This window comes from Cynocephalus volans, chromosome 17 (assembly GCF_027409185.1).
Source record: "Cynocephalus volans isolate mCynVol1 chromosome 17, mCynVol1.pri, whole genome shotgun sequence".
NCBI classification, from domain to species: domain Eukaryota; kingdom Metazoa; phylum Chordata; class Mammalia; order Dermoptera; family Cynocephalidae; genus Cynocephalus; species Cynocephalus volans.
Genome location: NC_084476.1, coordinates 1,833,575 through 1,857,314, shown reverse-complemented (window position 1 = coordinate 1,857,314; position 23,740 = coordinate 1,833,575). Strand labels below are relative to the sequence as shown.

Sequence of the window (23,740 nt, the reverse complement as noted above, 5' to 3'; positions counted from 1 at the left end):
ACGCCCTCCCAGCTGTGCCTCTTTCAGAGAGCAAAGGTCTGGGGTGGGGACGGCAGCTGCCCCTGCCTATGATGCACTCTGGATCAGGGCTCCCAGGGCCCACATAAGCCCAGCCACTGTCCCAGACCAGGCTGGCAGCCCTGAGGGGGGCAGGTGACCATGGGCTGCCGACAGGGCAGGGCAGTAGCATCTACCTGGAAGACGCCCTGTGCATCAGCAGACACGGCGGCATGCAGTGGGGTGCGTCCCATGTTATCCTGGATGTTGGCATCAGCGCTGGCCTCCAGCAGGCGCTTGGCGGCGTCAGAGCGCGAGTAGCGGGCGGCCAGGTGCAAGGCCGTCTCGCCAGTGCGATCTGTCTGGTTGTGCAGGCTGGCACCCTGGTAGATGAAGTCTGAGATGACAGCTGGAGCGTCCTCCTCCTCCTCGCTGTCACCTGTCTCCAGGCCCCCTCCGCTGCAGGAGGCTATCATGAGGGGCGTGAAGCCATCTGCAGCAAGAGAGCAGATAGGGCAGGGGCTCAGTCCGGGAGGGCTGGCCCCAGCTGCAGTGTGGTTGAGGGTCAGCCACGTGCCTGGGGCTGCTGGAGTTGACCCGGGCTTCTCAGCGACTGAGCCCAAGTCCAGCTGGTGACCTGCAGCTCTGCCCCCAACCTGCCCCAGACCCAGCTCTGAAAACCCACCCAATAAAAAGACAACACAAGAAACGTGCAGTTAGAAAGTCAACTCTTTGGATATCTCCAAAAGATGCTTTTCAGGAAAAGAAATTAACTAATGGGGCAGGGCAAGCCTGGAGAACTGCCCCGAGGAGCCAGCCCCTGAAAGGCAGAGTTGACTCAGGGACACTGAGAGGGGACACCCGAGGACACCAGCTCTCCTCCCAACTCTAGGCTTCCAGAATAGCGACCCCAGGGCTTAGGGACAGGAAGCAGGTGGACTGTGGCAGGGGAAGTGTAGGCTGTTGGCCTCCCGTGGTCTTGGCTGCAGGGCCCCTGACCACAGGGGCCCAGGTGGCTGGCAGCACCCTTACCAGGCCCACGGACGTTGACATCCATGCAGTCGGCATCCACCTCACCCTGGGGTGGCGTGGGGGCCATGGCAGACACTCGCAGGTCAGCGGCGTCCAGGTGCTGCTGGGTCCACTGCCGGTGGTCGGTCTGGTCATCCAGGTTGGGAAGCACCACTGGTTCCTCGAACTAAGTAAGGGGCGAGGAGTGGAAAGCCATGTCCCATGGGGCCAGGGGCACATGCCAGGAAGCCCAGGAACCCTGAGCCCACTGGACTCACCCGGAACTTCTTGGTCTCCAGATCCTCGTCCCCCCACTCATTCTGGTTGTCGTCCATGAGGGCGCCATCCGAGGTGTTCTTCAGGGGCCTGGGGGAGAGGGTCCAGGAGCAAGGCTGAGTGGGCTCCCCAGGAAATACCTCCCAAACCCTGGCTTAAGCGGCCATCCGATGCCCCGCACCCGGTTCAATGCAGGAGGTGGGGCCTGGGGTCTCAAAGGGGCAGACCCCCGATGAGGGATGCCTGGCCGGATCCCGCCTCCTCTAACTCCCCCTGCGGCGGGGCAGCGTCCACTCACTTGAGACCCACAGAGTCCTCGCCGAGGGGCTCTCGCCGCTTCTTCTTGCTGGCCTCCGACACCTTGAAGCCCTCGGGGAACCAGAGCTGGCCGTGCTGCCGCCGGCGCTTGCGGGACAGCAGCACCCCGCAGCCCGCGAACAGCAGCAGCACGAGGGCGGCCGCGGCCACGTACATGAAGTGCAGCTGCGAGGGCCGCGGGGGCTCCACCGTCTCACCTGCGGGGTACAGGGGCGGTGGACTGGCTCTGCGGCCGGCGCCTCCGCACCCGCTCCCCTCATCCCGCCCCCCGAAATAAGGTCATTTTCTACGCGATTAATCAGAATTGCAAACTATCGCTAAATTCTCTCCGCACCAGCCGGCTATCGGGAGACGGCTTTTACTTTTTCTCCTTTAAGGGAAAAGGATTAGCCAACTTCGAATCGCTGCTCTCGCACTGAGCTGTTAAGACAAAGGATTTAAAGGGATTTTCAAGATACAAACTTCAACACTTCACATGACACCGATCAATTCTTCTCTCTCTCTCTCTCTCTTTTTTTTTTAAAAAAAAGCTGTAATGATTTTGAAATAATACCCAACAAAGAAAATCAGCGGGGAGAGGTGGGGGGAGGCCGGCTCCTGGGTTCTGGCTGGTGAGCTCGCTCCCCTGGGCAGCTTTGCCGACAGCTGTCCCCACAGGGAGGGAGGGTGTGCCACCCAGAAAACTCCAGAAAGGTGCTTCCTGAGCTCTGGACAGCACGACACACGCCTGTGGGTGGCAACTGGCACACAGGGCCAGAGCACTGGGGGGACAGCAGACCTAACCCTGGGGGGCTCTTCCCCAGTGCCAGCAACCTGTTTCCAGATGGAGGTGGCTGGGGCTGAGCAGGGGGTCCACACTCACTCTGCACGGCCTCGATCTTGTAGGGGATGTTGAGGCTGCCCAGCGAGGCGAGCGCCCCTAGGAAGGCGGCCACATCGGTGGCGCTCTGGAAGCACTGTGAGGACGACTGAACACACTGCCGGTTGTCGATCTCCAGGTAGACGATGGACCTGGGGACACCCAGCAGGAGCTGGACCAGCGGCCTCCACCTGCCCTCCCAGCGCCGCCCCCAATGCCATCAGCCTGATACTAACAGCCCTGGAGGTGGACAGTCTCCCTGAAGCCAGGCAGGTGGAGCCCAGTACTAACACTGGCCAGGCATGCAGCCGGCGCACATCACAGACACCCCTCAATGTGCTCCCCCAGCCCTGCCACCCTCTGTGGCTCCCTTAGGTGCCATGAACACCAGAGAATGTTCTTGGGAGCCTACCCTCCCCCAGGAGCTGTAGCCACATCCCACAGGAAGTGCAGAGACGTGGAGGGGGGTGGACAGCCCTTCAGACCACAGGGAGGGGCCCCTGCAGCAAGAGTCTCAGGTGCTGGCAGGGGCAAGGTTCACAAACCGGCCAGGACACTTGCTCCCAGAAACTGGCCTCCTCGCAAGCAAGATTCAAACCTGGCCCCTGCATGACAATATGCTGCTAACTGTTAGGGTTGTCCTAGGCTGGCTAGCCTGCCAGGGTCAGGGCACACCAAGGGCACGGCCAGCCTGGCTCAGGTAGCCCAGTTGCCCCAATCAAGTAGGACAAAGTGGGAGTCTGGTGGTACCCCCTTGGACACAAGATGCAGGGGGCTGTGGGCCCAGCCCAGCCCAGCCAGTGCTCCTAGATTCCCCAGACGAGCCCTTGCTGCATGTGCCAGCTACCCTCTGCTGTGCCCTCCTGCTGCTGGGAATGCCCACCCCCACCCATCAAGACTGGCCACAGCACCCCTCCCCAGGACCCCCCACCTGCCTCCTCTGCAGCCAGAACAAAGTGGGCACAGTGACTGAACTTAGTTCTTGTCCAGGGTGGACTGGTCATCCCATGGCAGCCCTTGGAGGACCAGGTTTTAATCAGCTCAGTCCCCAGTGCCTGGCGCAGAGCAGAAGCTCAAAACCACCTACTGGACGAAGGAGGGAAGCCTGCTGGGCACCAGGGAAGGTGGCGGCCCTGGGGGAAGGCTGTGGCCATGGGGTCAAGGGCCCTGGGGAGATGCTGCCTCTGCTCCTCACCCATGCAGGCCCCTAAGTCCCAGGTCCTCTCAGAATCTGTCTCTTTCGCTATAAAAAGGGGAGAGTACTGCCTGCCCAGGGGGCCGCCATGAGGGTCAGACAGGGCGTGCAAGAAGACCAGGGTATGTGCTGGGGAATCATCTCAGTTGCTGGCAGCAGGGTCCACTCACCCGCGGATGTCCATGGGGTCCAGCTCCCTGCGCCGGCGCCCACTCCCGCTTCTGGGGAGCAGTGAGGCCTTCACCTGGCCGAGCAGGGAGCTAGGCGTGGCCCAGCCCTCGGCAGCGCGTCTGATGGGGTGCTTGCGCAGCTCCTCCTCATGGCCATAGTAGGGGAAGATCATCTGCTGGCCCTGAGCGTCGCGCTTGAAGACCACATTGGTGTGCAGGACACGGCTGAGCTCGCGCAGGAAGTGGTAGGAGTTGTTGCGCAGCTGCTCGGGTGGCATCAGCACCACCACCACCAGCGTGCCGGCTGCCAGCCGCTCCGGCACGTGCTCCGCGCAGTCTAGCCCGTCCCACTCGCACTCAGCGCTGTTGCAGCCCTGGTCGCAGTGCCCATCGCTGAAGTGGTCCTTGCAGTACTGGTCATACAGGGGGCTGCGGGTACAGGGCACGCTCAGGCCATCTTCCATGCCGGGGGTCCCCCACAAGGGCCGTGCCCCTGCCCCGGGCCATTCGGCACCTCCATCCTACTAACTGACCACGGGAACACCCCTGCCCTCCCTGGGCCTGACCTGGGGAAATGTGTCGGCCAGCGTCATGGGGGAGTCCTTGGCCAGTGTCTGCCCCGTGCCACTCCCCACTCAAGCGCAGGCCCCTCCTCCGCCCCAGCTGCTGTGCCCACCCGCTTACTTGCACTGGCTCTCCATGCGCTGGCAATCAAAGCCGTCGAAGAGGCAGCCGGCCGTGTTGCACTGGCTGTCGCAGCGGCCATTGCTGAAGTACTCCCAGCACTGCAGCGACTGCGTGCAGTTCTTCCAGGGGTCGTTGAAGTTGAGGGAGCAGTCACCGCCGTCCCAGCCGCATGCGTGGCTATTGCACTGCAGGCTGCAGACCTTGTTGCCCGCGTCCTCTCGGCACTCGGGCAGCTCGCAGGCCTCTTCGATCTGTGGTGGGGGGATGTCACGCCCAGCGCCGCCCCCAAAGCTGTAGTCCAGGATGTGGCACAGGAGCCCATTGAACTTGGCAGGGCACAAGCAGCGGTAGAAGGGGCTCTCAGACGTGGGTTCACAGCTGCCCTGGTTGTAGCAGGGGTTGCCACCCACGCAGGGGCTACTGGCAGGGAACTGGCACTCGGGGCCTGTGAAGGAGCCCAGGCACAGGCAGGTGGGGCTGCGCGGGCCCGAGATGCACGTGCCACCGTTGAGGCAGCGCAGGCTGCCGCAGGTGCGTGCGTCATTCTCACACGTGGCGCCCTCAAAGCCCTGCCAGGGAGGGAAAGGGGTGGGGAGTCAGGATGGGCTGGTTCCCCACATACCACACGCACTGGCCTGGCACTGGCATGGGCACCGCGTACCCCCCACCTGGAAGAGGGGCACAGCCTTTCCTCCAGCAGCAAAACCCTTTTAGAAAATGTTCTCTCAACAGTGAAAAGATCAGGGGTCTCCAGGGGATTTGGGGGATAGAAGGAGGAGTGAGTAGGTGGGGCACTGGCTGTTTTTAGAGCAGTGACACTATTCTGTGTGATACTGTGACAGTACGTCAAACCCATAGCACTACAGCACCAAGAGTGAACGACCAAGGAAAGGATGGACCTGGACTAGTAACAATATCGACATCAGTTCCCAAGTGTGACAAGCGCGCCACCCTAACGCAAGACCCAAGAGCAGGGAACAACGGGCGGGGGGGGGGGGCACGTGGCAACTCTGTACTTTCTGTTCAACTTTCCTGACAACCAAAATGTCCTAAAAATAAGTTCACTAAAACTAAAGAAGTGTTCTCAGTGGGATGAGATGACAGCGGCCCAGAGGCTCAGTCCCCAGCCGTGTGCCCACTGGCAGTGGGAGCACACCCCCCAGCCCTTCAGACCCAGGGGCCCCTTGCAGCCTGTGGAGCTAAGTGGCGAGGCTGGCCCCCAGCCTCCCGCGGCAGCACCTACCGCTGGGCACTTGCAGATGAATCCACGGGCGGTGTTGGCTGCCACGGCACAGGTGCCTCCGTTCCTGCAAGGCTTGCCCTTGCAGCCATCAATGACTGACTCGCAGCGGCGCCCTGGGGGCAAGAGTGGGGCAGTGAGGGCTCGCCCCCACACGCCCCCGGCCACCACCCCAGCCTGGTCTGCAGCACCCACCAGTGTGGCCTGCACGGCACTCGCAGTGGAAGTCGTTGACGCGCTGCACACAGTTCTGGGTGCCGCGGGCATCGCAGGGATTGGACAGGCACTCGTTGACGTCCCCCTCACAGCGCTCACCCACGAAGCCGGCCGGGCAGGTGCAGCTGTAGCCGCCTACCTGGTCCACACAGGTGCCGTTGTTAAAGCACTTGGGGCTCCGGGAGATGGGGTCGACCAGAGGGTTACAGTCATCCAAGTTGATCTCGCAGTGCACACCTGCAGGGCCCAGGCCACGTCAGGGACCGGTGCTCAGCGCATCCGGCCCTGCTCCGTCCCATGTGCGTCCTGGGCTAATGGGAAGTCAGAGCTGGGACACAGACGCTCAGGAAAGGTGGGATGCTGCCAGTGCAGCTGGAGCCCATGCCTCCTGCTGTGCGGGACATACTCTATGTCCCTTCCCACCCTTGGCCACACAAGGCAAAATGGAATTTCTGGCTTTGCCAGGATGCCTCTGGCTGGTCACAGGGTACCCGACTTGCCCGCTTTCCCCTAGCCATGGACACCTTGGACCCCAGCCCTCCGTATGGTGGCCCTTACCCTGCGTGCCCCGGGGACAGGAACACTTGTAGGTGTTGACGAGGTCGATGCAGGTGCCCCCGTTCTGGCAGGGGTGGGACAGGCACTCATTAATCTCCTCAGAGCAGTTTGCCCCATGGTAACCAGCTACACACTGTGCAGGGAGACAGAATGGGGAGGGTGCAGCTCAGCTGGGGCTGGGGCATGACACTCCCCCCACCCCACTGTGCAGGCTGACAGGGCACAAGAGCTGTTTTGCCCAGCGAAGCTTTGGGTCCCTTGCAACTGGAAGACCAGGAGGAAGGCTACCGCCCAGCAGACCCTGAACAGGGCTTTGATAAGCTAAGAGTCACTGCCCAGTTACTAGGGTATTAGACACCGTCACACAGGAGAGAGGTGAGGGCCTGAGGCAGGTGTCAGCTGAGCCCAGACACGACCTGGGGGAGGGGAAACCCCATCCCACTTCTCAGCATATTTTTCTTCCTGCAGGTTCCCTCCTCCACACTGCCTCCTTCAGGTAGTCTTCCCTAATTACCCCAGCCCTCCCTCAATGGGGCTGAACAAAGCATAGGTCTACTGGGTTCAGTCTTCTCTGCTGTACCAGCTCCCAGCCTAGACTCTTACATACAGTGACGCTCATGCCAGACATACCCTCCCACCCCAAGATGGGCCCCCACCTTGCAAGAGTAGCCCCCCAGGTAGTCAGTGCAGGTGGCCCCGTTCTGGCAAGGGCTGGGCGAGCACTCGTCCACCAGGTCCTTGCAGTAGCTGCCCGTGTAGCCCGCCTGACAGCGGCAATGGTGCGTGTTGCCCGTATTCACACAAAGCCCTCCATGCTGGCAGAGGTGGGTAACGTCGACACCTGCAGTGGACAGGGTGGGAGGGTGAGGCCCAGACTCCCTTCCCCTGGGACCACCATGAGCTTGGACCATCCTGGCCTCAGAAAGCAAATGCCTAGGGAGTGCTGAGGAACCTGGGGCCTGGGCCAGGCGGGGCGGGTCTGGGGTCCAGGCAGGGCACAGTTGCTACCTTGCCTCTGTGCAGCCACCTCACAGGAAACACTGGGCACGTCGCAGTAAAGGCCAGTCCAGCCACTGTGGCACTCGCAGCGGTACAGGGTGTTGGTCTGCCAGCACTTGCCACCGTTCTTGCAGGGCGAGGAGTCACACCAGCGCACAAGGTTCTGGGGACAGGCAGGGTGAGGCAAGTTCTGCACCCCATCCAGCCAGCTCCCAAGAGGAACAGCTCTCTGGCCATCCCACCTGACGGCTCAGACCCACATCTGCCAAAGAACCTCACGTCCAAGGTGGGTTGTGACCCCATTCTGCAGGGGTGCAAACTGAGGCCCACGGTCCCTCCACCTGCCCCTCTTGGGCCAGGAGCAGCCTAGGGCTGGAGTCTCTCTCTATTTCTGTCTCTCTCAGAGGGCACTTGGCAAAACCAGACACCAGCTGCATTTCCTTAAAGAAATGTCTGTCTTCAAAAAGATGCTTTTTTGAAGCTTTTTATAATTAAAGATGTACGTGAAATCTTCGATGAAAATGAACGTTTGGTACTTTTGCCTGCTTTCTATGAAAGCACTGACTTTAACTACCTCCTTCCAAAACCGCCTGTCCTTGTCCTAGCTTTGTAAACATGTTATTGGACTGGGAAGGTACCTCCTGTTTCCACAGCTCCAACTCCTTCAATGGTAACACGGCCCAAGGACTGGGCACCAGCTGGCAATTCGGATCCTCAGGAGCCAGTTGACCAGGGCGAGCCCCCCCGCCCTCTGAGCCAGCTCTCCTCCCCCTTAACCCAGGGGTGTAGTGAGGTGACCCCAAGCTGATGTCGGATCCACTGCAGACAGGTGCCCCTCCTCATCCACCTCCTGCCCGGGACCTCTTCAGTCCACCCACTCACCTGGCAGTTGAGACCAGTGTAGCCCTGGGGGCAGGTGCACTTGTAGGTGCCGTAGCTGTCCTGGCAGGTGCCACCGTGCAAACAAGGCTGGGAGTCGCACTCGTTGACGTCATGCTGGCAGTAGCTGCCAGTGAAGCCGGGTGGACACAGGCAGGTGAAGGAGTTGATGCCGTCCACGCAGGTGCCACCATTGAAGCAGGAGCTGGAGGCAGCAGACAGCAGGGGAAAGGTGAGCAGGGCGCAGGCAGGTCCCTGTCCGAGCAGGCACCCCCATACCAGCATCTCCCCTTCGACTCAGGCCAAGTGGGCCTGATGGCCAGGACAGGAGAGAGCAGCTGGCTGACCTCGGGGAGGCCAGTGGGAGCCCAGGGGCCTCAGACTCTGACACCACGTCACATCTCCCTCTTCTGCCTTTTTATACCTCATACCGAGGGAGGCTTTACAACACACGCGCAGTTAAAGTCAAAACGAGGGAGAAACCAGAACCTGCACAGATAATGGGGGAGATACCATGTCAGCAACCAGGGATTGGATCGACATTTAACACTGAGCTTCCAGGCAACCAAGGCAAAAAGAGAAACAAGATGGTTACAAAGCTCTCCTGCCTAACGGAAAGCGTACTTCTTCAGGATAAACTACTGGGATTCCTGGTTCTAAGTCACAGGAGAAGATCACAATGGCCCTTTTAGGAGGGATGCTGTACATCCCTCCCTAAGGGGGGATGTACATACAATGTACATCCTGTCCATACAATGGACAACGTCTGGACTCAACTAGCACTGAGTGCCCACTGGGCCTGGACAGACACCTTCTTGGTGTGCCAGGTTGCCAGGTACTGTGTGTGGCCTTCACGGCCTGTTCCCCTCCCGAGGCCAGGACCTGCCACAGCACCTCCTGAGCCCTGTGATCTGGGACCGCCCCAAGCAGCATCCTGCCACGTGCTGAGGCCCCTGCGCACCTCTCTGTGCAGTCGGGAGTATTGTTCTCACAGTGGATCCCACTGAAGCCCGTGGGGCAGGTGCACGTGTAGCTGTTCACGCAGTCGGTGCAGTTGGCGCCGTTGCGGCAGGGGCTGCTGGCACACTCGTTGATGTCCTCCTCGCAGAAGGCACCCTGGAAGCCAGGCAGGCAGTCGCAGGAGGCCGTGTTGATGCCGTCCGTGCAGGAGCCACCGTTGTGACACGGGTCTGGGAGGGGACAGGAGGGCAGCCTGAGGGGTGTGCACTCAACCACACTGCTCTAGGAGGGGATGAGGCTGGGGGAGGTCACACAGCACTGCCACGGCTTGCTGCGAGCCTCGCTGGTGACAAGGGTGTCTGGGGAGCCCCTAGGCCCTGGCTGCCTCATGGCCTTCTCTCCTGTTGGGGGTCTGCACTCCCCATGTGTTCCCGTCCCCAGGCCCTCAGGCAGGGGACGATTTTGCAGATCAACAGACCAAAGGCTGAATGACAGTCCTTGCCCCACCCTCTGGGTGATGCCAGGCAAGTTGCTCAGATTCTGCAAATCTCAGCTGTCTGGGAACCGGGGCTGGAGGCCTGCGGCTCGGCGGCGCCTGACGAGAGCTGAGTGGGAGAGTCAGGTTGGAGTGCACCTCACGGAGGGATGGAGGTGCTCTGCCACACAACACCCAGCTGGAAGGCACCAAGAGGGCCTCAAAGCCAGGTAGCCTGGCTCTGGAGCCTTCTGGTACCACCTTGGCCAGCCCATGCAAACTACAGTGGTGCATGATAAGTGGCAGCCGCACCCCAGCACGTCCCCAGCATGTAACCCGGACCTGGGCTCCCTCCCAGGCCATACTCAGGTAGACCAAGCTAAGGGCTCGGCTCTGGGTGCTGGCATCCGCGCCACCTGCACCAAGCCTGCCCCATGCTGCCCAGGGAATGGGGGTGGCTGGGCCACTCACTAGGCCGGCAGTCATCGATGTCTGTCTCACAGGTGCGCCCCGTGTAGCCCGCCTGGCAGTGGCAGCGGTAGCTCCCGTCGGTGTTCTGGCAGGACGCGCCATTCCCGCATGGGCTCTTCACACACTCATTGATGTCGATCTCGCAGGTCTGCCCTGCAGGGAGGGGGAGGCCCGTCAGCCACCCAGCCGCCACCGTCAAGGCTGGACTGTCCTTCTGCAATGCCCTTCCCTGACCCCTCAGGACTGGGCCTCCTAGGCTTCAGCATCCACTGCTGTCCCCCAGTTCTGGGCCAAGATGAGTGAGAGGGTCCCTCCAAGGCCAGTCCCTGACTCTACAGCGTCCCTGATAAGCAGCGCCACCTCACCTTGCCAGCCCATGGGGCAGATGCAGGAGAAGCTCTCGAAGTCCTCAGATTCCCTGCACTCCCCGCTGTTTCTGCAGGGGCTGGAGGCACACGGGGCCAGCACCACCTCACATATGGCTCCTGTGGGGGGAGAGACACTCGTGGGACCCAGGGAGCTGTGAGCCTGAGTCACCTTCCAGATGAAGGCTGCCTCAGCCACTGCCTGCTAGTCTTCCCACAGCTAGACCACCTTCGCTGGTCCTGTGGGGAGGCAGATGTGCACTGGTACCCTGTGCGAGGTCCTGGCTGAGCCGGGACCCTGAACCAGGGGAGACATGAGCACAGAACAGAGCGGGTCACCACAGCCAAGGCAGACAAATGCCTCGCTTGGAAACTGCCCCTCACTCCCCTTCAGACTGCTGGGCCCAGCCCGGGCCTCACCCTGCGCTGACAGGTGACCCCAGCCAGTGGGCTCCCCGACATGGCAGGGACCCTGGGCCTGTTCCCCACCCACACCCCCTCTTCGGTTCCGGGTGACGAGGAAAAGCCCCAGACTGAACCCGAGGACTGGAACTAATCCTGGGTCCCAGACAGCCAGAGTGCGTCACAGGCAGCCATTGAATAAAGGCTGTAACACAGGGGGACAGGCCTGGCACCCTCCATGCTGGCAGCACTCGGCCCTGAGTATTCCTGCTTGTCAGGGAGCACCTGGCACAGCCCTAGGATCTGTGGGATGAAGCAGGGAGCCTGGCAAACCACTGGGGGGGAGCCATGGGCGCACTGGGGTGATTTTTCTCCCTGCGACCCCCATGGCCAGTTTTCCTGTTTACAGCCAAGGAGGCCGGAGTCCCGAGGAAGCGAGGGAGCGCGTTATCTTCCCTGTCCCCTGTTATCTCCCCAGCCCGCTGGTGTGACTTTCCAGGGCCTTTCTTTCTATTGGTTTCCACGGTGACCAGAGCAGGCAGGAACTTCACCAGAGTTTCCGACAATTGTGTGAGGGGCAGGAAGCGGGCAGGCGGGAAGCGTCAGCACAGGCCACCGGCCCGGAGGGAGAACGTTCAACAGCCGACAGCGGAGAGAAAAGCCAGGTCCCTAACTCTGGTCAAAGAAAACACTGCTGCGGCCAGGGCTGCCGGCCGTCACAGAATGCAGCACGGGCCACCCCTGGCTGTGCAGCCAGGCAGGCCTCAGAGCACTCGCACCACTCCTGGGACAGTCTGCGGCCCCGGTGGCCGAGGCTTTTGTGCAGCACTCTGCAAACTCCTCCAGAGGGGACCACTTCACGCAATCCCTCAGCCAGGCCGGCAGCAAGGGCTGGGATGTTCGGGGAAACGACTCCCGCTCTGCTCAGTCGAACAGAGGGCTGCTTGTTCCCCTCACACAAAGAAGCCGCCGTCAAAGGAACCCCTTGGGCCTGGCAGCGTGGGGGAGGCGGCAGTCCCCAGAGGTCCCTGGCAGAGCGGTGGCTGGAGATGTGGGGCCCGACAGCACAGGCCCGGCTCCCGGCTCTGTCCGCCGAGGGCTCCACCTCGCCTCCTGGACGTACTTATACTGAAGCGCTCTTTGAGGCGTCCTGCACCTTTGCTAATCCGGCAGCCCTGCCCTTAGGGTGAAGCCATGTGCTGTGGAGGTCTAAGGCTCTCGGCAAGGAACAGAAGCTTCTGCACTGCCTGTCGTGCAACAGACACACAAGCCCAGCCCCCAGAGAGTCACCACCACTCACAGTGGCTGCACCTCCGCCGCCCGCCCTCACCTGTGTAGGGCAGTGGGCAGTTGCACTTGTACCCGGCCACGTCGTCGATGCACGTGCCCTGGTTCAGACACGGGTTGGACGCGCACTCGTTGATGTTGGTCTGGCAGTTGGGGCCTGGAGAAAGAGGGACAGCAGTCTGCATGGCAGCCACCCCAGGCACCACCGGCAGGGCTCCACTGCGGGCGCCTGGGCCTGTTCCCCACCCTGGCCTCCTGGAGGTAAGGAACAGCTGTGGCCTGAGCCAGAGGCCGGTGGCTAACACTAGCAGCTCTTCGTCACACGCACCAGCGTACGTCGTGGGAGGGAGAGGCTGTGGATCGCGCTGCCTGGGATCTATGTCCCTGGGCCTCAAGCTGCCCCCACTCAGGGGACCAGCTCTGTGCCGAGACCCACCCCAACCACTCACCACTGAAGCCTTCCCGGCAGGTGCACACATAGCCACTGGTCATGTCCTTGCAGATGCCACCATTGACACACGGGTTGGACTCACACTCATTGTTGTTGATGTCACAGTTTGTGCCACTCCATCCAGAGTCACAGTCACACTTGTACCTAGAATGGTGACCACACTGCAGGTCAGCGGTTGGCGAGCTGCATGCCTAGGTTCTGCACATTTCTGGCTGTGCCACTGTCCCACGGTCTGACAGCATGGAGGTACCTGTCCCCTGGGACCCTCAGAGTCCTTTAAAGTGGGGGAAACACTCCATGCCTGCCCAAGACTATGGCAAGGGTTTGGTTATGTTAGATTTGGGACAGTGCCCAGGGTGCTGCGGGTAGCGGAGTGTTACTGATGCAGGCCCAGAGCGAGAGGCTCTCCACTCACTTGCTGTGGGACCCGGGACCCCAAACCACGCCCTTACCCTCTCTGTGCAAAATGAGAGCAAGAGGGTCCCTGCTGATGTCAATGGCCCCATCCAGGCAGAGTGCCCGGCATGTTGGGAGTGTAACAAACACTCACCACTGCTGCTGCACAACATGTTTCTGGGGTCACTTAAGGCCTGTGTCCTGTGCCAACATTGTGGCCCACAGGGACATACAGCCCAGGCCTGCTGGGCATAAATCAGGGGCTGACCACAGGCCTGGACAGCCCACATTAGGGCACGACGGTAGCTCTGTCCTCGAGGGAACACCATCCCCAGCCTGGGTGTGCCTCCCTGTCCTGCTCTCCTGGGGGCAGAACTGCGAGGTGGAGGTGCCCGAGAGCTGGCCCCTGGCCCGTACCCGTTGAGGCTGTCACGGCAGGCCCCGTGGATGCAGGGGTCGCTGTTGCACTCGTTGACCTCGGACAGGCACGTGGGGTCATGGTAGCCCTCAGGGCAGCGGCAGGTGAAGCCATTGATGCCGTCCTCACAGGTGCCCCCGTTGTGGCAGGGGTTGCCCGCACACTCATCAATGTCGATGCTGCACATGCTACCTGCGGGCGGGGGTGCTCAGACACTGGGGCCCACCCCTCAAGGGGCCCAGGGTCTCGAGTAGGCAGGTTCTGACCCATCTGAGCCCCAGTTTTCCTGTCTGTTAAACGAGACGATAACCCTTCTCCCTGGGGCCTTTCCCAGGCATCGTAACTGCCTGAAGGCCGAGAGGCTGAGGGGTTTGCTCAAGGGCAGATGTCAGTGGCAGCTGCAAAATGGACACCCTGGAGCCTGGCCCCAGTGCACTCATCACTCCCTCATGGCCTGCCAGGCCACCCCGCTCAACACAGTCAGGCCGGCGGTGACCAGGGATGTGGGGCATGGGGCGCCCATCCTGGCCATTCGATAGCTGTGCCCTGGGCAGTAGCCTCGCCATCCCAGCCCTTGGGCCCCGGACAGTCCCAAAGTCCTCCCAAACCTGGTTCATTGGGGACCTGGGGCTACTGCTGACTTTGACCTCTGAGAACAGCCTGTCTGTCCTGGCCCTTGGGAACCACTCACCCGTGTAGCCAGGCTCGCACACGCACTCATAGCCATCGATCTTGTCCAGGCAGGTGCCTGCATCACAGGGGTTGCTGGCACAGTCATCCAGGTTGATCTCACAGTTGGGTCCTTGGGTCGGGAGGGTGCAGCAGTCAGCGTCTGAGCCTGGCCCACTCCCCACCCCCAACCTCCCACCAGACGCCCCCCAGGCACCTGTGGTCCCCTTCAGGCAGAAGCAGATGTAGGCGTTGTCGCGGTCCTGGCAGGTGCCCCCGTGGCGGCAGGGCTGGCTGTAGCACTCATTGACATTGGTCTCACAGTGGTGGCCTGTGTAGCCCGGCCGGCACAGGCAGGTGAAGGCAGCGACACCGTCCTTGCAGGAGCCGTAGTGACAGGGGTCAGGGTCACACTCGTCAATGTCCACCTCGCAGTGCGTCCCTGTGTAGCCTGGAGCACAGGAGAGGCGGGCACAGGAGGGCTCAGGGCCCACTACCCCTGAACTGGAAACCTCTAGCCAGACCCAGGGTGACCTGTGCACACCCCCTCCGCCGGGATCGGAGATGAGCCCTGCTCTCGGCCCCCAGAATGGACGGCCTCAGAACGAGGCACCCCCCATCTCCTGTCACCTTCACGCCCAACTGCCCCCTCCCTCCACGCAGGCCTGGCGGTCAGGCAGCCACCCCGCACCTTCTGTGCACACGCAGGTGTAGGTGTTGGGCCCATCCAGGCACTTGGCTCCATTCCGGCAGGGTGTGCTGGCGCACTCGTCCACATCATGCTGACACAGGTGCCCCGTAAAGCCTGTGGCCGGGGAGAGGCCAGGGAGGGGCAGTGTCACACGGCATCAGACACCCCTCAGCCAGATCTCTCCCTGCCCCGATCGGCGCCCCTCCTCACGCACTGCCTGAGCCGCATCCCTCGCCTGGATAGAAGGGGACTATTTCCCAAACTGACTCCTAGTTGCTATGGCTACAGCCTTGTTGGGCTGGACATGGGGCGCCCATTGCTCGCCAGAGTCTGGGAACGGCTGATTTACATCTCAGGAGGCCTTGGCCCTGCCCCAGGACAGAGAGAGACACTGCTTCACTCGGGCCCCCCACAGGTCCCCCGAGCCCTCCTGGGCCACCCCGTCCACTGTAGGCCAGCTGTGCACACCCAGCAAGGTGGGGGCCCGGCGCAGCCCTGCCCTCTGCAAGAGGCCTGGAAATGTCACCATCCACGCATGAGGTGACATCCTGGCTCTCCCGGCACCCCTCAGGGAGAGTGGGACGGCACGAGCAGACCACCCCACACGGGGCTCCTGGCCCACCACTGCCCAAGGGGGAGGCAGCCAGGCAGGAGCTGGGGTCCTCACCCGTGGGACACTGGCATAGGAACTCATTGATCCTGTCCAGGCAGTGGCCGCCATGGAGGCAGGGGCTGCTGGCGCACTCATCTGTGTTCACCTCGCAGTACACGCCCTCGTAGCCTGCGGGGGAGGTGGGATGGTGAGGGGCACGCACCACCTTGGTGGCTCCACTACAGCCCCACTGAACAGGCTCTGGGCACAGCCAGGGACTCGGGACAGAAACAATGCAGCTCCAGCCCCATATCCCAGTCGTGGTGCCCTCTCCATTCCTGTCCTGCAACCGCCTGCTCTGTGCTGACCCATCTACCTGGCTCTGGCCCCATTCTCTGCTGTGCCTGGCCTCAGTTTCTTCAGTGCCCCATGGAGGGCACAGCCTGCGTAGGCATGGAGGCCGGGGAGGGGACACAGCCAGCATGTACCTAGGGTCTGCCCCTCTGAGGCGGGCCAGCTTCCACTCAGCTTCCCCACTCCCCACTCCCCGGCAGTGCCTGCCCACATGGGGCAGGGGCTGTGGGATGTACCAGGCATGCAGATGCACTGGAACTCCCCAATCTGGTCCAGGCAGGTGGCGTCATTCTGGCATGGGTTCGAGATGCACTCGTTGACATCAATCTCGCAGCGGGGGCCCGTGTAGCCCTGCAGACACTGGCATTCAAAGGAGCCCAGTGTGTTGATGCACTTGCCTGCATGCTCACAGGGGTTGGCACCTAGCAGGGGATGCACAGGTGAGGGGCTGCCCCAGGCACCCCGCCCAGCATCCTCCAGGGCTGGTCCTGTCCCCCACCCGCCTAGGCACCCTCCAGGGCCAGAGCCCGTTCCCAACAGATGGCAGCCGCTCCTTAGCTTCCCCCACCTCGCCTGTACCCACCCAGTGCACACTCGTCCACATCCTGGCTGCAGGCTGGCCCCGTGTAACCCGAGGGGCAGGTGCAGATGGCTTTGCCATTGACAGGGTTGGTGTCACAGTTGGAACCCTCTTTGCAGGGGTTGCTGATGCAGGCATCATTGAGGTGGCACAGCAGACCTGGGTGGGGCAGTGGCAGTCAGCTCGGCAATGGCAGGCTACCCACAGCTGGGATCCATTTCCCACCTGACACCCGGGAGGAGCCTGCCACCCCAACCCTATTGAGCACACCACAAGATGCAGGTTATTCTGGGAGCTCTACCACCAGCAGGCCTTCCCCTGTCCCTCGTCCATCCAGGAAGTCCCCATCTTGGGTATCCCTGGAGGCACCGAGGAGTCATGGTCTGTGTGTGAGGTTGTGACTGCCCTGCTCACATGGGCCCCACCTGCCCCCACCCTTGGGGATGCCTGGTCACAGGCAGCGAGAACCCAGAGGTTGCCTCTCCGCCTGGGACCCCTGGGACGTGGGGTGCTCACCCGTGCGCCCGTGGGGGCACTCGCAGTAGAAGGAGGCCACACGGTCATGGCAGGTGGCACCGTGGAAGCAGGCGGCACTGGCACAGTCGTCGATGTTCTCGCTGCAGTCCTCGCCAGTCCAGCCGTTGACACACACGCAGTTGTAGCCGCCGTGGGTGTTGTGGCAGGTCCCGCCGTTCTGGCAGGCGTTGGGCATGAGCTGACACTCATCCACATCCTCTGTGCAGTACTGACCTGTGAGCAAGTGGGAACTATCAACCTGGAGGCTGCCACATGCTGAGCTCCTTGCCACCGCAGTGCAGGGCTGCAGGGCCACTTCCTCCAGGTGGTCTTCCTGGTGACTCCTCCACCCCCAGCTTGCCCCAATCCCTCCTTCCTCTGCACCCCCGGCACCCAAGGGGGCTCTCGGCTAGGCTCGCTGTCCTGTGGACACAGCTGCATCGGGGTCCACCCTCACCTGCCCTCCCCACCATTCAGCAAACCCCAAGGGCAGCACCTGTGTCCACCCTGCCCAGTGAGCTTGGCCTGAAAGGTGCACGGGGCTGCCAGCCGCCCACGCAGATTAGCTGCCACATGGTGGAGCTGACCCCCGATGAGACTGCCCCGTGCTCCTCAGCTCTCCCAAGCCTGGCCTGCCCTGGCCTGCCGCAGGGTCTCGTGCTGTGTCCCCATCCCCTCGACCCCACCCCATGTGTGGCTCGGTGAGTAGCAGCTGCCCCACCAGGCCATGGCCCCACGCACACACCCGTCCACTCTGGGGGGCAGCGGCAGTTGTAGGTGTTCACGCCGTCCACGCAGTCACCCCCGTTCCTGCAGCTGTTTCCTGGGCAGTCATCGATATTTTCCTCGCAGTTCTGGCCAGTAAAGCCTGCAGCAGGAGGAACCAGGGTCAGCCTATTCGCCCAGGGCCAGGCAAGAGTGCCGTGATGAGCCACCAAGCCCTGGGATGCCCACACACTGGGGGTCCTTGGTCCATGCCCCATCCCCTCCCCACGCCTGTGACCAAGCCACACTCCACTGCCCGCAGGTGACACACTCCTCTCTAAAAATCATTTTGTAAAGGCCAGCTGAACAAACAGGGACTCAGGAACTCAGGGTTCTGGAAGGTTCTGTTGCTAAAGCCTCCCATCTAAGAGTTCCCCACGGCTCCTATATATAAATGGGCTCTGGCTACATGCAGAGGCTCTCTACAGCACCCCATTTTGCAGGGGCTGGTGCAGGGGCGTGAAGGCCCCCAAGCCAGAACTGAAGGGGAGGGGCCCAGATGGCCAGGACGCGTTGGGCTCTTCCCCAGCAGCCTGGGGAGGATGCCAAGACATGGCCCTCGGGCTCCCAGGAGCAGAGCTTCAGTGCCCACCTCCTCCCGCACAGGCTGAGCAGCCCCCTGAGCCCTGCCAGCCACCTCTGTGGCATGGCCCCCACCATGCGGCCTCCAGAGCAGCCAGTTAGCTATTAATCCGCTCAACTCCCACCGGTTCAATGACCAACCCAGAAAGGCTTGCCTGGCAATAGCCAAACCTGCAGCCGGTTACTAATTAACACCCCTCCCGGGATTCCTTTGAACTCCTCCTGTCCTTGGAGAACCCACCTATTTACCCCTCCCTGGGAGACACCCCCACCCCCAGCTGCTCTGGAGCAGAAGTGGAGGCCAGGAACAGCCAAGATCCAAATGGGACAAAGGTTTGGGGAGAGCACCCCAAATTGGAGCCTGAACTGAGTCCTGGTTCCTACATACAGCGTGGGGAAACCTGAGAACTACACACTTCCCTGCACCTCAGAGGATCTCGCTCTATAGTGGGATGGGGGTCCTGGGCTGTCCTGGGGTGCAGTGTTGAAGGACAGTGCTTGCATAGAAAGCCAGCGAGCGAACGTCCCAGGTGGGACTGGCTGGCCCCCCACCACGTGTCCTCCCTGTCACGTGGGGCAAGGAGAAGCTGGCGGGTGCAGCAAGGGTGGGCCGAGACGCTGCGACTCCCAATCCCAGCCAGCTCCTGAGAGCAGCCAGGGTCGTGCAGAGCTTGGGGCTTTTGTCCTGACCTCGGGTCCCTGTGACTTGGCAAGTGGGACTCTCTGGGGGTCCCCGACCACCCACAGGGGGCTACAGGACCCTCTGGGGGGCCTTGGTGCTGGGACCACCTGGCAGCACATGAATGGCAGGGCTGGGTGAGCCCCAGGCCTGTCACTTTATGAGGATCACTGGGTGTTCACCACTTTCAACTGACCCCTACCCTGAAATGGCCAGACCCCATGCCGGTAGTGAACGTCTCCCTCATCAGAGTGACCAGCCCCTGGCAGACTGGTCTGAGCCTCAACCACTCCCAATGAGTGCACCCCACTAACCCTTCCCACCCTCCCCTTTGCCTCCCAGCACCCCAGCTGCTCTGTGCCCTGACAACAGCTCTGGGCAGGCCTGGAACACACAGCACCTCAGCCTGTGGCCTCACTGAGAGGTCCTCACCCCACCCTGCTGACGGGAGGTGGGCACCAGCCCCACGCACAGGTGTCTTCTGACAAGGCCACTCACATCCCAACTCCCTGGCCCACACTGCAGCCACATAAGGGCACAGCCCCTCAACTGAGCTGCTGGACATGAGGCCCCAGGCCCAGGGTCACATGGCCACCAAGGAAGCACATGAACCCAGAAACCGGGGCCTGCCAAGTACAAGGGCTCTGCCCCCAGACTCCCAGAGAGCTAAGCCGGCAAGAGGGGAGCCACCTGCCACCACCCCAAGCTCACCCAGTGCCTTGCAGGAAATGTATGTGCTGGGTGTCTGCACGCATAGGCGTGGGGGTGGGGCAGCTTCCCCTTTGCAAGGGCCAGGGCGGCCCTCAAGTCACTCCCGAGTCAGCTGGGGCCCTGTGCACACCCCAGCATCTACCCCACCCCCAACTGAACTGTCCCCTCCCCGCCTTCCCACCTCACCACCATGGGTGCAAGAGACAGACTAGAGATTTCAAACCTCTCCGTTATCATTTTTAGAGCTGCAAGGAAATTTACTCATGCAAGTGCTACAACAGAACAGCTGGTATGTACAACAGGGGCAGTGGGGCCACTGGGGGTGGGGAGGCTGTGCTTGCCTGTCACCCCTCCCCTACGCCCACGGGAGAGGAGCAGGCCAGCCGGAAGGGCCACTGCTTGGAGAAGTGACGGTGCAGCCGTGGGCCACCCACCCTGCCCTCCTCCCCTGCTCCCAGCCACCCCAGAGACAAGGGGAAACCCCAGGGGTTGCACAAGCCAGGGGGCTCACTGCAGGGTGGGGAGTTCTGTGCCTCACATGTGGGTTCCAGGAAACTCAAAAGATGAGGGGGCAGACTGCGCCGTCTCCAGAGGCAGACTGGTGCCACCGCCCCAGGAGGCCCCAGGCAGGACAAGGTTGTTGGGCACATCAGCTGGACTGCCCCAGGCTGGCCTCCCCATGGAGGGCCGGCAGCAGGAAGGAGCATGGGGTCATGGGCCCAGCTGTCCAGACGACAGCAGACCCCACTCCCGGGCAGAAATGGGCCTGGTGGGGGGCACGGGGTGGGCAGTGCTGCTGGGGGATGTGAAGGGTGGGTGGGTAAACTGCCTGGCTTCTGGCCCGGCACTCAGGCCCTGTGCAGGCTTCCTCCTGACAGGCAATTCCACTGCAAACCATACCCACAGCTGCCCCTCTGCCCCCTGCTCCATGGACCTTGCCAGCCTGCCTGCTGCCCCCCACTGCCAGCCCTTCCTGGGCTCCCCCCACAAGCCCAGGCTCCCTGCACTCTGGGCACCCCCATTCCCATGCCTGGGGTCTGATGCGGTGGAGGAGCCTGCACAGGTGTGTGCAAGGAGCAGGAGGTCAGCGTGGCTGGGCAGCACCTACCTGGCAGACAGGCACACTCATGGGTGGTGTCCCCTGTGGGGCGGCAGGTGCCCCCATTCTGGCAGGGTGAGGGGCTGCAGGGCACGTAGGGCAGCTCACAGTGGGGGCCGGTGTGGGTGGCACGGCAGGTGCAGCGGTAAGAGCCGACCTCGTTGTGGCAGGTGCCCCCGTGGCGGCAGAGCCCCGGGTTCTGGCTGCACTCGTTGACATCCTGCCTGCAGGTGGGGCCGTGGAAGCCGGCTGGGCAGTGGCAGATGTACGAGGCCTCGAAGGGCAGGCACTGGCCGCCGTTGGCACAGGGGTTAGAGGCGCATGCGTCAGCTTGCTGGCACGACTTTCCTGGTGGGCAATGGGGGCGAGAGCGTCAAGCTGGGCTTCTGGCAGTCAGGGCCTCCCCCGGGGTTCAGGGGCAGCTCCCCACATCGTGGAGCTGCCATCCTGGGAGTAACTTAGGGCACTGTCTTTTAGAATCCTCAGGACCCACCACAAAGCATGGCCATCTTTCTGCAGACGAGGGACTGGAGGTCCCGAGAGGCCAAGTGACCACTGAAGAATGCGTGGCCAGTAGGTGGGGAGAGGTGAGCCTGAGATCTGAAATTTGTCCATCTCCTCCCAGAACCATGACCTTAAAACCTGGTTCTAGAGTCCCCACAACTGGCAGAGGATGCGTGCACTCCCAGAAGGAGGAGCGCAGGGGACAGGGATGGACACACAGTGTCCCCCTTCCAAGAGAAGCAGGGACAGGAGGGTTTGGGGGCCTGGAGTGGAGCAGCTGAAAAGCAGACAACTCCAGGCCTGGGAAGGGGCTTGAGGTCTCTAGGGTGGGCCCCAAGCTATATCTGGATCAGAGACCCCAACCTGTGCCAGCCATGCAGACGAGGGCCTGGGGGCGAGCCACCTCTCCAGCTGAGGGTCCCAACCAGGATCCTCAGGAAAGGCCTCCCAGGAGCCCCTGGCCACCCCACCTCCCTCACCTGACCAGCCTGGGGGGCAGCGGCACTTGTACTCCGTGAGTGTGAGCAGGTCGCAGGTGCCCCCGTTGCGGCAGGGGTTGGTGAGGCAGGCATTGTTGAGGGGCGTCAGGCAGAGGGGCCCAGAGAAGCCCAGGGGGCAGACACAGGTGTAGTCCACCAAGCCACCGCGGTCCACCACGTGGCATGTGCCGGCATTCCTGCACGGGGTGCTGAGGCACGGGTTGGGGGCCTGGCATCGCTGGCCCACAAAGGCCTCACTGCAGCTGTTGGCAGACATGCCAGGGCCGTTAGTTCTCAGCAGCGGTTTTCCCTACCACCCCCACCACGCAGCACTGGGCACCTGTCACGCCACAGCTGTCCCCCACCCCCGCGCACAGCTGAGCACAGGTTCCCAAGGGGTGATGGAATGCTCCGAAACTAGACAGAGGTGGTGGCTGCACACCACTGTGGATGCACCAAATGCTCAGGAATTGCTCACTTTAAAGTGGTTAATTTCATGTTAATTGAATTCCACTCTAATTTGGAAAAAAGAAAAGAGAAATTATTGTTAATTAAGGGAACAGGCAAGAGACTAGAAGGTTCAAGCAAGACCCAGCTTGGATTTCAAAACCTAGGCAGGCATCTGAGTCTGCACCTGCAGAGAGCCACAGAGAAGGCCACACAGGCCAGTCAGAGCCACTGGGTGTGGGGGTGGGGGCAATAAGCCCCATAAAGTCTCTCGTTTTGGAATCCTGCCTGCTTTTTATTTCTCTGGCTTTTATGGTTTTCTCAACTTTCAAACATCAGTTCTGCAGCAAATGTGGAAAGTACAGATTGGCTCTCCATCTTTCCTGTGCAGAAGGCTTGCCGTCAGGGAGCCTGACACCGTGGGGACCAGCCCCTTCCCTGCCCATCCTTAGTCCCCAGAAGTGGCTTTTCCCTTTTGATATCAAGTCTTTATGACACACATCCAGGCAGCACTGGCCGGGAGCCGGAGCATAGATTCCACAGCCGCGGAAACCAAAGTGCCACAGGAACACCCTTTGCCAGCTCTGTGCGCGGGTCCAGTGGGTCCCTCCCATGGAACACACGGTCCAGGCCCCGACAGAAGATGAGCCAGGGGAGATGCCTGTGCCCCTACACCAGGCCTGATCTCACCTGTTCCAGCACGGACAGGCGTAGCACCCGCCCCCACCACCCCGCCCCAGAAACTCCTGCAGCCACCTGTTGGCTTGGCTTCTAGACCCTGGGCCATAAATCGCCCACCCTGGTCACCCTGTGGCCTCACTCCAGGGGAAGGCTCTGGGACCAACCAGGCATTGCTCTTCCCAGTGGTGAAGCCTCTGAAGCAGAACGTGCCCCTGGCCCGGCCCTGGCCCCCAGCGGCCTGGGAAGGCAGCCCCCACGCCGGGCCCACAGCTCTGGGTGGGCGTAGCCTCCTCCCACCTGGAGGGGGGGAGTGGGGGGCGGGGCAGCTAAAAGCCTGGTATCCTCAGCATGGAGAGGGGCTCTCCTGCATACAGAACCATCCTACCTTCCAGAGCCCGCCACGGGTGGGGGACAGTCCCCAGTTTCCTGCCTTAGGATCAGCACCAAAGCTGTGGCCACAACCTTCATACACAGACCCCCACCCCCTGACAAACACCTGCCTGCTGGTCCTCACTCACTCCTCTCCTGCAGGCCAGTTTATTCCCACCCCAGTGGCTAAAACCAAACCCACACGTGAGGGTGGCCCCCGAGAGGCCTTGCCCTAGAGGGGCCAGAGGAGGCAGTTTGGGGGCAGGGGTCTGCGCGTTTCTCACCAGCTGGGCTGCTCCCCATGTAGAACCCGGGAGGCATCTGTCTTCCCTGAAGGCTTTTATCTCTGGCCACGGCTTGGGTAGAGAGGACGCAAAATGGCCACTCGGCTG

The 23,740-nt window shown here is 62.0% G+C and overlaps 1 protein-coding gene across 1 annotated transcript in view; it reads right to left on the bottom strand.

Annotated features, from left to right (window-relative positions):
- Positions 1-23,740, bottom strand: part of NOTCH1 (notch receptor 1) — a 45,845-nt gene that overhangs the window by 4,392 nt on the left and 17,713 nt on the right. The window contains exons 3-31 of the mRNA XM_063082007.1: positions 21,852-22,114; positions 20,878-21,216; positions 17,778-17,900; positions 17,033-17,266; positions 16,520-16,675; positions 16,173-16,358; positions 15,658-15,771; positions 14,991-15,104; positions 14,517-14,750; positions 14,322-14,432; positions 13,630-13,822; positions 12,815-12,960; positions 12,409-12,522; positions 10,677-10,796; positions 10,312-10,464; positions 9,367-9,595; positions 8,409-8,610; positions 7,536-7,689; positions 7,184-7,368; positions 6,528-6,660; positions 5,949-6,206; positions 5,757-5,869; positions 4,511-5,082; positions 3,827-4,255; positions 2,465-2,613; positions 1,583-1,799; positions 1,287-1,374; positions 1,030-1,195; positions 195-490 (exon numbers count right to left, since the gene is read on the bottom strand). Coding sequence (XP_062938077.1) covers positions 195-490; positions 1,030-1,195; positions 1,287-1,374; positions 1,583-1,799; positions 2,465-2,613; positions 3,827-4,255; positions 4,511-5,082; positions 5,757-5,869; positions 5,949-6,206; positions 6,528-6,660; positions 7,184-7,368; positions 7,536-7,689; positions 8,409-8,610; positions 9,367-9,595; positions 10,312-10,464; positions 10,677-10,796; positions 12,409-12,522; positions 12,815-12,960; positions 13,630-13,822; positions 14,322-14,432; positions 14,517-14,750; positions 14,991-15,104; positions 15,658-15,771; positions 16,173-16,358; positions 16,520-16,675; positions 17,033-17,266; positions 17,778-17,900; positions 20,878-21,216; positions 21,852-22,114 — 5,791 coding nt within the window. The remainder of the gene's footprint in view (positions 1-194; positions 491-1,029; positions 1,196-1,286; positions 1,375-1,582; positions 1,800-2,464; positions 2,614-3,826; positions 4,256-4,510; positions 5,083-5,756; positions 5,870-5,948; positions 6,207-6,527; positions 6,661-7,183; positions 7,369-7,535; positions 7,690-8,408; positions 8,611-9,366; positions 9,596-10,311; positions 10,465-10,676; positions 10,797-12,408; positions 12,523-12,814; positions 12,961-13,629; positions 13,823-14,321; positions 14,433-14,516; positions 14,751-14,990; positions 15,105-15,657; positions 15,772-16,172; positions 16,359-16,519; positions 16,676-17,032; positions 17,267-17,777; positions 17,901-20,877; positions 21,217-21,851; positions 22,115-23,740) is intronic.